Source organism: Lissotriton vulgaris, chromosome 7 (genome assembly GCF_964263255.1).
Source record: "Lissotriton vulgaris chromosome 7, aLisVul1.2, whole genome shotgun sequence".
Classification (NCBI taxonomy): Eukaryota; Metazoa; Chordata; class Amphibia; order Caudata; family Salamandridae; genus Lissotriton; species Lissotriton vulgaris.
The window spans coordinates 109,530,826-109,545,624 of record NC_141695.1 but is presented as its reverse complement, the minus strand read 5'-3'; the positions used below and the strand labels follow the sequence as shown (position 1 = coordinate 109,545,624).

The 14,799-nt window shown below is 47.6% G+C and overlaps 1 protein-coding gene across 1 annotated transcript in view; it reads left to right on the top strand.

Moving 5' to 3' along the window:
• The first annotated feature begins 4,482 nt into the window (after nt 1–4,482).
• The window catches only part of LOC147700931 (C-type lectin domain family 2 member B-like), a 51,830-nt gene continuing 41,513 nt past the window's right edge, over nt 4,483–14,799 (top strand). The window contains exons 1-2 of the mRNA XM_086929271.1: nt 4,483–4,657; nt 5,421–5,543. Of these exons, the coding sequence (XP_086785397.1) occupies nt 4,483–4,657; nt 5,421–5,543 (298 nt within the window). The remainder of the gene's footprint in view (nt 4,658–5,420; nt 5,544–14,799) is intronic.

Sequence of the window (14,799 nt, the reverse complement as noted above, 5' to 3'; positions counted from 1 at the left end):
AAGGACGGTGGTAGGAACATCGCCTTTTTGGAACTCTTTACAGTGTTGGTAGCCATAACACTTTGGGGTCAGGATTTGACCCATAAGATGGTACTGTTTCGCATTGATAATACGGCAGTGGTAGACATCATTAACAGACAGTCAGCCAGGTATGAACAGATTTTGAAGTTGTTGCGAGCCTTTGTGTTAGGTTGTCTGAGATTTGACATCAGTTTTAGGGCTTTACACATCCCCGGGGTGAACAATGACATTGCGGATGCCTTGTCTCGTTCGCAGTGGGAGAGATTCCATGGGCTTGCCAATGACGCGGACAGGACACCGAACCCATGCCGGAACATCTGTGGTATGTAGGCAACGTAGGGTCATACAATTGGTGGTAGGTTCTTTGTCAGCATCCACTTGGGCCGCTTATGCGCTGGCTTGGAAAAATTTTTTGGCTTCGGGCGCTCTTAGATGGGATCTGGTTGACAGAGGTCTGAGAATGTAGTACAGTTCATTCTTGTTTTAATGGATAAGGGTTTGTACAGAGTTACGATAGTTGGAAAGCTAGCAGGCATTGCATTTCTGGGGAAACTCCTTTGGGGTTATACTCCTACTGCTGGGGAGGTCGGGGAAGAGAATGCTGGAAAGTTTGGCTGGGTGCGGGGAGTGGAACGGTCAGTCCGGTCGCCTTTATCTTGGCAGACTTTAGCCAGGGTAGGGGAGGTGTTTCCGTCAGTGTGCAGTGATGCTTTTGAAGCATGTCTTTTTTCTAAGCTCTTGGTGTGGATGTTTTTTGAGGCGTTTCGAGTTTCAGAGTTATTGTGTTCCAAGTTACTTCAGGGTTTGAGGTGGCAAGGGGTGCATTTATTAGAAAGAGGTGTCAATATTTGGCTGAATAGAGCAAAAACAGATCAGAGGAGTAGGGGCATGGGCATTTGGTTAGTGGCGTCCTGCCCTTTTGAGACGTGCCCGTTACAGTGGGGACGGCGTTGGTGTGTGTTGTCTGGTGGGTGTTTGGAATCCTGTGTTTTTCAACACGCCGATGGGGCTCGAGTCATGAAATTCCAACTTTGCATGTTGCTTCGTAAAGCTTTGCGGAACATTGGCCTTGATGGGTCACAGTATGGGACCCATTCATTCCGCATTGGGGCTGCAACAGAGGCGCATCATAGGGGTTGGACTAGACAGGAGATAATGCGCTTAGGGCGTTGGTCATCTACTTGCTTTCAGCTATATGTGCGATCTGTGGGGGAGGCGCCTGCGTCATCTGTTTTGTCTTAAGTCTGATACGGTTTTCTCATTTCAGGTTCTGTGCCTGGCCCCGTGCGGTGGAAATGACCATCTGCATTGTGGGGCACTCTTTCATAAAATGGGCTCACGTTCAAGCTCGTTGTAGTTATTTTGGTTCTTTCTTATGCTTTAACGAGCGTTTATTTAAAGTGGTGTGGAAGGGTAAAGAAGGGATGCTGTGGAGAGAGTTGATTCCTGCTCTTAATTCTTGGTTGGTTGGGGGCCAGTGCCAGATGTTTTACATATCCATTTAGGCGAAAATGATTTGTGTGGAACTAAAGGTGTGGTTTTATTGCGGGCCATGAAATGAGATCTTACACTTTTGAAGGAGCAATGGTCAGGTTTCCAGGTGTTTTGGTCGGAATTGGTTCCACGCAGGGTTTGGTGAGGCACACTTAAACCTAAAGCGATGGATAAGGCATGTAAGAAGATACATTTGGAGGTTTCCAGATTTTGCCGGGGACTAGGTTTGGGTAGGGTTATTTACAGAGCCATTCATTTGATGCGGTGGAATTTTTTAAGGGAATGGGGTGCATCTATCCAGGTTGGGTATGGATTTATATCTCTTGGAGATCAAGGAAGTTTTGTCTCGTTGCCTAACAGTACAGGAGTTTGCAGGTTATTGTTCATCACCACCCCCTTTTCTGAATCGTTTTTGGCCACTATAGGTGTGGCAGGGTATACTCAGACATGAGTCCCTTGCTCACTGCTCCATCAGGATTCAAGCAAGCCGGGCCGACGACGGCTGAAATGCCAGAAACCGGTCCCCGGAAGCTTGTCTCCTTTCTGGTGAAGAATTGGCTTTGTAGTTTGGTCTGCCCTGTTCCCATGATGCACTGGGCCAGGGACAGATTGATTTGCATATAGCCAGGTTCTGAGCTGGGATGGGGCAGTGAGCTAAATAACGGTGATGGATCAAGCCCTGATCTTTGGACTGGGTAAGAGTGGTCTGCTTAATTCAGACACTCTGTTCATCACCACCCCCTTTTCTGAATCGTTGCAGGTTAGTCCAGGCGCTAGTGGTTTTTTCATTGCTTCTTTGCCTGTTTTGGGGGGCAGAAAGTGGGAGGGCAGTAATTCTTCCCTCCCTCTTCCTGGGTGGCGGGGGATCAGTGGTGTCTTGCCCGGATTGACAGGATTGTGGTTGTTCGTTTGCTTGGTTGGGTCATCGTCAGGGTGAGTTGGGCAGGTTAAGTTGTTGTGTGGGTTCCTGGGGTTGGGTGAACGACATTGGTTAAGGGACAAGACAGGGATTTTGGATATTGGCTGGGGGATTTGTTAAGTTGAAATGTTTATGCAGGAATTTGCATTGTTGGTATTGTGTAATGTTGTAATGTATGGGTGGGGGCGGGGCCAATGACGTGTTAAGGGTGGGGGCGGGGATATGGGGGTTGAGGAAATATGTTATTTAGTGAGGTTTAGTTTTGTAAGGCGTTGCAGAGGTTTGTAATTTGTTAATGTGCACCTGTTTCAATAAAGCGGTCTTTTTCACACAGAGAACTGTTGTGGTCTGCTGTCCCCCCCTACCCCTCCCTCCCAATGAACGTGTCCTTGTGTAATGTAACTAGTGCTAGTGTACAGCGCGCCAATACCTTCGGGTCAAGTTTGCGCTGTGTAAAACTGCAAGAAAAGAACCTTCTTGATCCTTTGAAGACCTGCGGAAAACCTTGATGTCGGCGGCGAAAGCGTAAAAACGTTCTTCCGATGTTAGCGTCAGTTCTAAAAAAATAGCAATTTGTCTGTAACCAATGTTTCTCTGACCAATGGGGAAGAAGCGGTCAGAGCAGAGGGTGTAAGAATCCTAGCGCCTCGGCCGCCCATGGAACATTTGTCTGCGCGCTAGAGCGAGAAGTTTGTCCGCAGCGATGGAAGAGGTGAACCTGTCTCTGTCCGAAGCCTGGGGGCCCATAGCGGGGTTCAAAGCGGTAGCAGAGCCCCCCCGAGGAGACCCTGCCCCCGGCGGGGCTCGGAGGACAGGTGAGTTTGCAAACCTCTCAGATGGTCTCACCAACGCCCCAGTCTTTGATTTTTACTATAAACTTCGATACTTTCTGGAAGCTGTAGTTTTACCTTTAATACTGTCCCCAGGGTCTCAGAAATCTGAACTTATACAGTGAGGATGGTGAAGCGCCAACACGGTCTGAAGGTGCGACTCTTATTGCATTGGAAATGCTTGGTATATGAAAGAAGCTGACAGCGTGCTGGAAATGTAGGCAGTGAACAGTAAATGAAAATACAGTGTACAGCAGGGAGGAGGATGACGGGTTGGCCAACCCTCCCAGCGATTTTTTTAAATGTGCTTTTATATAGTGCAAACTTTACACGAAGGTGTCAGAGCGCTTTACCAAAGAATCGGTTACATTACATATGGACTTTAGAGCACATAAATAACAAAAGATATTGTGCGCCCACTTAACCGAGACACAAACACATCACTCACACATGCACAAAACAATTGCCAGTGGCGTAAGAAGGCTATCCCAGAGCCCTTTTCTATTTGTAGCATTTCACAAGTGCTGAAGGGGGGGGGGGGAGGGGCGGCGCTGAAGGGGGGGGGGGGGGGGGGAGGGGCGGCGCTGAAGGGGGGCGGGGGAGGCGGCGCGAGAGGGGGGCAGCGCTTGGGAGGAGGGGTGCTGAATCGAGGAGCGTCCATTGTGCATTACAAGTGTGGAAGGCCCAAAAAAAACATTAACCAACAAGAATTTCTTTTAAATGCCAGGTAATGTTCAAGTCTCTCTCGTTCCTTTGAGAGGTGCAGCTTGTGGGATTGTCAGACATCCCCACACTCCCATGCTGTACAATGACAGTGCTTCAGCCCTCCAACACTGGCGTCTGAGCGTGCATGTCTGTAGCATGAGAATGTGAACACGCCCTGGCCATTGGGGGAGCATGGTGCCCACGTGCCAGGGATCTGCAAGCTCTGAAAAGCCACTAAGGCAAGTTCGACCAACAGCCACCACCCATGTTGACTTTTTTCCCTTCAGTGGGGGTGGCATTTCAGCATCATTGGTCCTCACGACCGGTAGAGTGCTGCCAAAGTGCTACAAGAAAAATCATTAGTATAAGATCTGTCTGAGTACTTTCACTGCACTCTGCGTTGCCTCTACTATCAAATCATTTTCAAACGGAACACGACGCAGTGGGTACACAGCACCACCTACAGGACTGGTGTGGAATGGAGGCGAGAGATGTGCTGATTGAGGATAGAAGATGGGGAGTAGAAGCCAGTTGAAGGCTCGACTCATCTTCGGCTTGCGATTCCAGGAGTACCACGAGCTGCGCCAGGATTCTGTCTCGCGCATAGAGCTTCTCTACTTTCAGAAAAGTCATGGAGGAGGCTCTAAGTTAAAAGGGATACCCTTTCAGACTAAAAACGACTTCAGTGGTATGATGGCCGCCACACCTGAGACGTGCCAGCTGAGCAGAGCAACAAGTGGGCAGAGGCATTGTGTGCAGTCTGGAGCTCTGCTGTAGTAAGTAAGGCCCAGATAAAATGCTTCGCCGTGGGTCAGGTGGGAAGAAATCCCCACTAGCACCGCCAAGCTTCGGTTTCCTGCAGGATGTAGAAATGAGATTTTTAAAAGGTTTTCCGGAGTTGCACGTTAACTTAAGCTAATTTCCTTATTTTTCTTTTTATTGCAATAATGCCTCTAAATAAAAAGAATACATGCCACTACTTAAAGGTGATAGCCATATACTTGCATATATATATATCTCTAATAGAACAAAATGTATGCCCCTAGAAAGCGTGGGTATGTTAAACTGATCTAGAAATCCTTTCGCTGTGATGCACCTCACAGGAAAGGATGGTTCTTATTGGTGCAACGCAAAGGTCCTACTGGTTATTTTGTAACCTGATGACTTGACTTAAACACAAATGGATGATAACAAAATGAAAAAAGAATAGAAGGAAAAACATTGGTAACATACTTACCCACTGTTTCTAGCACTTAAGTGCACTCTGGTGGTGCATGTGCACATCTGTGTGTGTGGTATTTGTTACTACTTGATGGTGCTGCACCTAAAGTTGTGTCTAGGCACCCCCACGCCCCCCAAAAAAACTCATAGGAGCAGCGTCGCAGCTAAAAGTTAAGGAATCACCTTAAAGGTAAACTCATTAATTTGTTTTTTCTTTCATTTTATTTCAGTTGACCCAGTTTTCCACCAGTTGCTAACACGTTTCAGAGATCATTGGCGGTTGTTTGCTGCTGCTGCTGTTGTGGTGTTTTTGGTCATCCTCATCCTCGTCATTGCAATTGTGATCCCTTCAAGTAAGTCGCTATCAGTTTATGAAATGAAATCTTTGAAGCCTGCTTGTTCCAAAGCCTTGAAGCTCAGAAGCAGCGCCGCAGCCCTGAAGAAGGAACAGTGCGTGCGGGAGACAGGGTCAAGTTGTGCATGTATGCAAGATCTTCAAAGGGGCGGGGGTGCTGCGGGGAATGCACAACAACTATAGTCCGTGTCTGCCCTGAAATACATGAAAGGCAATGCAGGAAAATCTAGAGAATGACCAGAGCTCCACAGTGGATAATGGCCCCTTCATCCACTCCAGGATAGGAGTTTAAATTCTAGCGCATATAATTCTGCATTTATTTGTTTTCAAAATATTCAGTAGCACTTTCAACTCGCAGCACAAAACAAATGTGTTTCATTCTCATTGCCACAGCAAGGCCATTCTAAGCCTTGTCCAGTCCTTATGGGAAGTTACAAATGCAGACAAAGCGGTACAAAGGAGAGACTAATAATCCTATTCATGAATGAAAAGCAATGATTTAGAAAGGACCGTAAAAGGAGCCAATAGAAAGGATGGACGTAACATGGGTGGAGCTTCAAGTCCCTACCTGAATACTGCAAGCCTTGCACAGCAGTGCATGCGCTGCCCAGGCTCGACCTAAAAAGGCTTTATAGGTGTAATTGCTTCTACGTGGGTAGTCATCACAGCTATACCTGCAGAGCACTTAGTACCAAGGCAATAATTTTACTAATAACCCTCTACACCGCGTTATAATTGGGCTATTAATATCAGCTCGAAATATATTTTGGAAATTCAACAATTTCTCTCCAAAGCATCTGCTAATGAGTTCTGAAAATAAATAAATGTTCATCTTAAATATATGGTTTTCTTGTTTGGTGTACATGTATACATTCAATAAAGAAAGTTCTTATTTGCTAGGCAGAACTGCACACAGGAGAGTTTCGCAGGAGAAGCATGCTTTACATAGTCGTCTGTAGAAATCCAACGTCCTCTAGATTAAGAGGTTATGTATCAGTGATATCCCTTGCTCACTGTGCCACTGGATTCAAGCTAGCCTGGCTGAAGAAGGGTGACATACCCTGAAACCGGTCCCAGGATGCTTGTTTCCGGTCCAGGGAAGACCTGGCCTGGCAGTTCGGTCTGGACTGTTCCCATGGAGCACAGGGCCAAGACTGATTTGCATATGGCTGGGTCCAAACTGGGGTGGCGTATTGGGCAAAAGAACAATGGATTTAACCCAGATCTTTTGACTTGCCGGAGAATGTTTGCATTGCCAGCATTCCGTCCATCATTTGTTTGCTGTAACACATATCTATCAGTGATTGCCAGTAGTTGGGCCACTGGAATTATGCAATTGTGTTGCCACAATGTTTCTCGCCTAATTATAGATTGCCCGCATTTGGCTGCAGAATTAGCAGGTTTTAACAAAAAAAATGTGTTTCTCGCTCAGATGGTTTAAAAGTTACAAAAAATGCAGCTGCACATATTGTTGCGTGGTGGAAGGCCCTTTGCGAAGGTTGACTGATCACCTTTCTGCTGCTTATTTCTATATCTGTGTGTGAAACTGGTGCTAATGAGGTGAAATCAATGCCCAGACAGTGTTAACAGGTGCAAAAATGACAAAACAATGAAATACGATCACAAAATGCACCCCATTACCCCGCATAATTTGCTATTTCTTGCTGCGTAATTTGCTCAACCCTGCCACGTAATTTGGCCCTCCTGTGACGCATAATTCCAGTGGCCCTGCCAACAGTCCAAGTTCAATCGAGTATTGCGGCCTCTAAGCCATCGAGTATAGCAGTGTAGACCATGGCATCAACGGGCACATTTAGATGGCGATGTTAAATTGGACTCTTAAGTCCTAGGACTTGTAGGGCTTGAATTTACTCAGATGAGCTAAACTTGTAACGTAACATCAGTCTTATCGGTACCATCATGTACGCCAAGACGTGCAACCTCATGTACTCCAGCTTCAATAGTTCCACACAGAAGGTTTCTTGAGTATACCCTGAGACTGAGGACAACGGGCACTCTACAGAATAATTTTCAACAACAATTAGCATACTCCCTGGGTTATGACCATAGTCCACCTGATGCTGGCAGAAAGCCTCCCCTCCCTGGCATCACTCAGGTCTTATTCCAGTCCATCTTTTAGTCCTCTGTTAGGTCTGGGCTGTTCCAAATAGGGCATGCCCACGGTATATGGCTAGTCTATATGTCTGGAATGGTACTGTGTGAAAAAGAATGGACTTCAAATTGCCTCCCAGTGATTGCCAACAACTGAGATTAAGTCATTGATCACTTTGGGCTTTCCTAAGAAAGGCCAAACACTACACAACTTACTTGAATCTGTCTATCATTCTGTTTTGAGCGCAGACTTCCACCTTATTAATAACTGTAAAAGACAGATCCACAGTTCAGTACTCTGCATCTGCTTTGATTAACACAAGGGTAGTGCCAAGCCCATTCGTCACAGCCTGGCACCATTGTCCGTTTGTGCAGGGACAGATATACCTGATGTATTGTAAGCTGGTTTGGACCAATGCCAGAGTGCCTGACTGCATGTGAAATTGGCATGCAGACGTTTATATTTGGTCCTAGTGTCATGCTAACATAGCCAGCACACACAGTCCTATGCCTGTCCATGGCATTACAAAGTGCAGAACCTGTCTGTGACCTGGAGGTGGGCACAGAGCATGTCCGTCTGATGTACATTGGACTACTGTTCATGCCTTGATTGCATCACATAAAGTGGTTGCAGAGTACATGTTTGTGAATCTCCAGCCGCTTCATACCTTTTTCTCTTTGTTAAGGAGAAGCAACTCTACTGTTGTGTAAAATTATGTGAGGATATATGAAACCCCGAACCTTGCGCTGACATCTCTGGTGCGTGCCAATAGCGTGCATGTCAACTAAATATGTAGCATGTGTTTGTTAGTAAGGCTGTGTGTTGAGTCTGAATACTGTGGCCATTGGGGTCCAGTTCTTGGTGCTCCCCGTTTAGCATGGCACCAGCAGGAGGACGAGGACTGCTTCCCCAGACAGTGCAAGTACTTTGCCTCGAATGCTGTGACTTGTAAATGGTCCCCCAGACAAGGAATCCCTTTGATATGTGGACCTTGTTAGCAAGAAGTAGTGGATTCATGCTTCAGTAGCGCTGCCAACTGGTAGATGGTATGGCTGAGGTGCTGGACTTCAGTTTCTTTTGTGGATAATGAGAATGTTTTGAGCCAGGGCGTGCCCTTTTGCCGGTGAATGAATGAATGAATGAAATTATTTGTAGAGCGCACAATGGCCAAAACGGCTTCCTGGCGCTGAGAGCTCTAGGGAACAGAACAGACAGGGCCAGGAGGTTTAGCGGGGGTAGGCCAGGGCAAACAGAAAAGTTTTGAGCGCTTTACGGAAGTGTGAAAAGATAGGGATAGAGCGCATAGAGAGAGGAAGGGAATTCCAAAACCGGGGTGCAAGAACAGAGAATCTAGTTCCACCAGTGCGAGTTTTGTGGAAACGGGGAACAGTGAGGAGGGCAGAGGAAGATGAACGGAGAGTGCGGATAGGGGTGTGGAGGGAAATCAGAGAATTGATGAAAGCCGGTGCAGAGTGATCAAGGGCCCGATAAACAAGGCAACCTAGTTTGAACAAGGATCTCTGCAGGATGGGTAACCAGTGGAGGGATTTGAGGACAGGAGTGATGTGATGGGTTTTGGGCAAGTGAAAGATGAGGCGGGCAGCCTGATTTTGGATTGCTTGAAGGCAGCGGGTTTCGTAGGCAGGGATACCTGCGAACAAGCTATTACCATAATCAAGGCGGGAAGTGATAAGGGCAGAAATGATGATTTTAAGGGAGTCAAGAGAAAAGAAGCGAGAAATTTTCCGGATCAGCCGAAGGGAGAGGAAGCAGGAGGACACTACGGCACTGACCTGACCATGCATGGACAGGCCCTGGCTGACCTTAATGCCCAATGTCTTAACGGAGGGAACCGGGGTGGGAGGGGGGCCAAGAGTAGGGGGCCAAAAGGCAGAAGACCAGGGGCTGGATGAGCCGCCAGTCAGGACAAGCTCAGTCTTATCTGGATTGAGCTTGAGGTGATTGGCGCTCATCCACCCAGAGATAAAGACCATGGTGGAGCGAAAAAAAGATAGGGAGTGAGAAGGAGAGGAAAGATCAAAGACGAGCTGGAGGTCATCTGCGTAGTTATACACAGAGACCCCCAGCTCAAGAAGAGAAGAAATAAGTGGATGAATGTAAAGATTGAAAAGAAGAGGAGAGAGGGAGGAACCTTGGGGAACCCCACAGGGCACCGGGAGGGGAAGAGCAGAGAAGCCGGGGAGGTGGACAGCTTGTGAACGTCCTGTTCAAAAGGACGTGATCCAAGAAAGGGCGGGGCCTCGTATGCCCGCTGCGCTGACACGGTCTAAAAGAATGTTATGGTCGACCGTGTCAAACGCAGCGGACAGGTCGAGGAGAACCAAAGCTTGGGGAGAGTTGGTGTCAGCCTTGGCTTTCAGCTCGTCGAGAACGGCGAGCACCACAGATTCGGTCGAATGACCCGAGCGGAAACCTGCTTGGTGAGAAGCAAGGAGTTGGTTCTGTTCGACACAAGTAGAGAGACAGAAGGTGACGTAGGATTCCAGAATTTTGGCAAGATAGGGAAGAAGAGAGATGGGCCTGAAGTTAGAAGGGAGAGAAGAATCAAGACCAGGTTTTTTAAGAATGGGGGAAACAATGGCAGATTTAAATGAAGAGGGAACCAGTTCAGTAGAAAGAGAAGCATTGAGGAGGGAAAGAGGGATAGCAGGGCAGGAAGAAAAGAGAGTTTTAAGAATGCGAGCAGGGGCACAATCAGTGGGAGAGCCAGACTTGATTTTTGTAAGCAGAGCTAAGAAGGAATCCAGGGAGAGGGGCGGGAAAGAGGAAAAGAAAGATTTAGACACAGAGGGGACAGGAGGAAGTGGAGTAAAAGGAATGATAGAAATGTTGGATTTAAGTTTAACGATCTTCCCGATGAAGAAGTCGTTTAGAGAGGAGCAGAGGGCCTGGGAGGGAATAAAGTTAGGACAAGCACGATCAGAGGTGGCCAAATTGTTGACCAAGGAGAAGATCTCTTTAGATTTATTGGCTGAAAGGATTACTTGTTCGGAGAAATACTTGGTCTTTGTCGCCAGAATGGCTTTCTTGTACTCTCTAAGAAGAGATTTGTGTTTGGCCTTGAGGTCGGGGCAGTAGCTACGGCGCCAAAGGCGCTCAGAGCGTCTAAGTTCCAATTTGAGGGCCTTAAGTTCAGAGTTAAACCAACGGTGAGCCTCGTGAGGACGAATGGACTTAACTAACTTGAGAGGGGTTACTAGATCGCAAGCGGAAGATAACCAGTTGCCAACTGCAGCGGCCTGTGAGTCAAGGGAAATGCCATTAAGATCGGGAGGGGAAGAAGCAAGGGAATGAGAAAGGGAAAGCAAGTCAGCGCGATTCCAGCTACGTGAAAAAACATTCTTGGGACGAGGGGGTTTGTGAGGGGAACCAATGTTGATGGTGAAGGAAATGAGGGAATGGTCGGACCAGGTACAAGGGAGGATGCTGGGGGGGGAAACTATGTCCTGGGATGACCAGACTTGGTCCAGAATATGTCCAAGATTGTGAGTAGGGATCATTACATGGGACTTGAGGTTGAGACATAAGAGAGTGGCCGTGAAGTCCTTGGACGCTAAGTCCTCCCTGGGGTCGCCAGGCCAGTAATTAAAGTCACCTAGCAGGAGAACAGAAGAGTTGTTGACTACGAGCGTAGCGAGGAGTTCCTGCAGGGAGGCCACAAACAGAGGCATGCTCAGGGGAGGGCGATAGACAAGGACGACAGTAAGAGGCACGGAAAGATTAGTGGAACGGGCGACCAGAAAGTCCACCCCAGCTATAGATGGTTGGGAGAGAAGCTGGAATTGAAGAGTGGAACGAGCAATTATGGCGACACCCCCCCCGGTCTTGCCGTCGGGGCGGTCAGCCCGGAGGGCATAATAAGAGTCGGCGAGGATGGCTAGAATGTCGGGGAGAGAAGCCTCAGAGAACCAAGTTTCCGTTAAAAACAGAATATCAGGGGAGTCAGTGGTTAGAAGGTTGAACAGGTCAAGTTGGTGCTTGCCTGCCGAGCGAGTGTTGAGGAGATAGGCAGAAGCAGTGTGAGGTGGTGATGAGGATCTAATGGGAGGAAGTCTGGTGTCCTGAGAGGGCAAGGGAAGTGTGGAGCGAGGAGAAATGACACAGCCTGAGTGGGGGACATAGATATCTAGTGCAACAAGGTGCTGCATGAGGGAATGGGGAAGGGGCACATTAGCAGTGCAGGCGAGGAGTTGTGCAGGTGTGTATGCCAATGATGATGCAGGGGGTGTGGCCCCTGGTCCCGGCCCGTCGCGGACGGGCGCAGACGGGCTTAACTTAGGCGCAACTTCGGCACGCCTTCGTCGCGCCCGCTGCGCGGCCGGGATAGAAGTGCCATAAGTAGGGGACCGGTAGTAGCAGGGGCGTGGCAGGGGGTGGAGGGACAGAGGAGCTGCACCGCGAACCAGAGAGCGGCCAAAGGTGGTAGCCACGCCCGTCCCCGCCCTCGTGACCTGCCCGTCAGAGGGGGAGGGAACGCTCAGCGTGGGGCGCTCTGGCGGCGGCAGGCAGGGGGATTACAAGATGACAAGGGGTGCGCGATGTCCACAGCACAGCCCCTGAAGCAGTGAGGCTCAGGGGCTTTCTGATTACCACTTCAGAAAGGCGGATGATGGCGAGGTGCAGAGAACTGTCCCTTTATTGTACCCATGTTTTATGTACTTCTGCTTGGAGCCAGCCCGATTGCTACTTTCTGTGGGAGCCACGACTTTATCCAAAGGCTCAGTCTGTGGAACATTAAAAAAAAAACATTTTAAAGAGAACATCCCAACCCTATTCTGAAGCCTTAGGTAAAGCATCCACATCCTTGGGCTGAAAAGTGTGTATAAAGTGGGATCCTAAGCTTTTCACTTTACTCCAGTTCCAAAGTCTTCTTGGCTAATAAAGATATTGGTTTGCCAAGAAGTTGAAGAGCTTCTGTCAACCTGCATTTAAATCTGCCTGACGGTCAGTGTCCCAGATGTGAGGGGACATCACCTAGGTTTAATTGGAGGACCCACAGGTTTTCCTGAAGATCCTAGAATCCTGCTTGCTGAGAGAAGGAAGGAGCATACCTGGCTTTGCAGGAGGAGAGACTATAAAACAGGAGAATGTCAGTGTGTTTTCAGTGTGAGGAGCACCAGACTACCATACAGAACAAAACCAGCAGTGACCCATGCAGTTAAGTGGTTCCTCCTGTCTCATTGGCTCCTCTGTGAGCTACATTAAGACTTAAAACTTTTCAAGATAAACTAACACTGTGTCGCTGGCAACCCACCTTGGACTCGAGAGACTGGTGCTGCTGATGATGGGAAGAGAAGCTGCATCGCTGCTGAAGTTGGGTAACCCTACCAGGCCCAAAGGATGCAACACCACCACCATGGATGACTCTACCTCGAGGCTGTCACAGCTGAATTGGAGCACTTGTTCGCTGCAGGCGAGTCTTGCAGCACAGGTTCACCATGCGGACTTCATCCTGCAATTACTCTTTCGATTTGAGGATGTTCCCACAACCCCAATAGAAGAGGTAGCACCTTTCTGAGGGTGGGAGTGCAAACCACACCACTAGAGCAGCAATAATAACCAGAAGATAAACCCACGCCTTGGCCTACACCTGAGACAAGAGGCTAGTATGCTCAGACAAGTCTGTTGTGTAATTTGAATCATTTTGCTGAGAAACACTAGAATAAGACATTGAAATGAGTTGACCTGTGAGTATTCGACTCCTCTGGACGTGTGCCTAATCAATGCCTGTGATGTGTTGGGAATGTAACCATGAGATCGTGACCATAGCTGGAAAAAAGAATATCTGGAATGGGGGGATGTCTCACTGAACACATCCTTGCTTACACCCCTGTATTGCATTACTTTTGTAATGGGCAGTATTCAGCTCTTCTGTGAGATTAGTGTATTTTATTTTACATAAAACAAAATCCCTCTGGGCTTCCCAATGTTATTTTGTCTTAGGTTCAGGGCTGTAGTGTGGAGACAAGAACTCGTGCCTCCTCTCCTTTGCTACCAAGAGTCGAGTGTGTAAATTGTTGTACTTGCCTACTTTGTACAGACTATTAGGATATACCTCTGGACATGGGTCGCAAACAATATCAAGTACCATGGTTGGTTCACAGTAGGACCAGTCTGCCCTTTGGTCCCCTAAACGGGGTCTAACAATTTGTATAGTTTTCACGTGCATGAGAAGTTATGGACCTTATCACATCTTGCTCCTTAGGCCTCCTGTTCATCACAAAAACATGACACCCTCCCCCCAACATCATCTGCCTTACAGTATCTGAGTTCCTGAAGGCTTTGCCATCATACATAAAGACAGACTCTGCACAAATGTATATAATTCACAGGAAATTATGGCCCTGTACAGTCTAGTCTTATAACATTAATCTGTCAAGCACCCATACATCATCAATAGACCAAACCATAGAAAAATATCAAACCATCTTCCGCCACCATGTAATAACTCCTCTTCCTTAGGCACTGCAGTTATCTTACTAATTATATGGCTAAGCAGTTATCCACTAACCCTTTTTATGGTGATTTCAGCTTCCCCTAGAATATCAACAAATACCATCTATCAACATTAACCCACAAAGGAAAAACTGGAAACGTGAAACTCCCAGTTCACAAATACCATCAAGCCTGAGTGTGGTAAACTGGTTCTCCTCCCAACATGGCCACCTGCTGTTGTTACACCTTCCTCTTTGTTCCTACCTACTAAGCCTCCCAGAATGCCTGTGTACATTATATGTTGTACTTGAATGTTCCACACTTGTCAGTTGATGGTCTGGTCAGCTGGCGAGGTGTGTTGGTCTGCTGTAACTTAATGAATCTATCCTGTAACTACTAAGAAGTGTCCTGCTGCCTACATGACCATCTTCACAACACTGAGCTTGACCATCAATACAGCAGTTTTTCACAGAAACCAATCAAAACCATAAACTATGTGTTGATCATTAAACAGGATCTGTCCTTCAGATTTCTGAGGGTCTGAACCATGTCTCAGATTGGGCAACATTTAAAAAACTGGACATGGCTTCCTTCCTACAAATCATCACATCCACTTAAGCCTTTAGACACAGAGACCATCTCATCCTGGAAAACCTGATCATTTCCATGCAGGACACATTGTCTT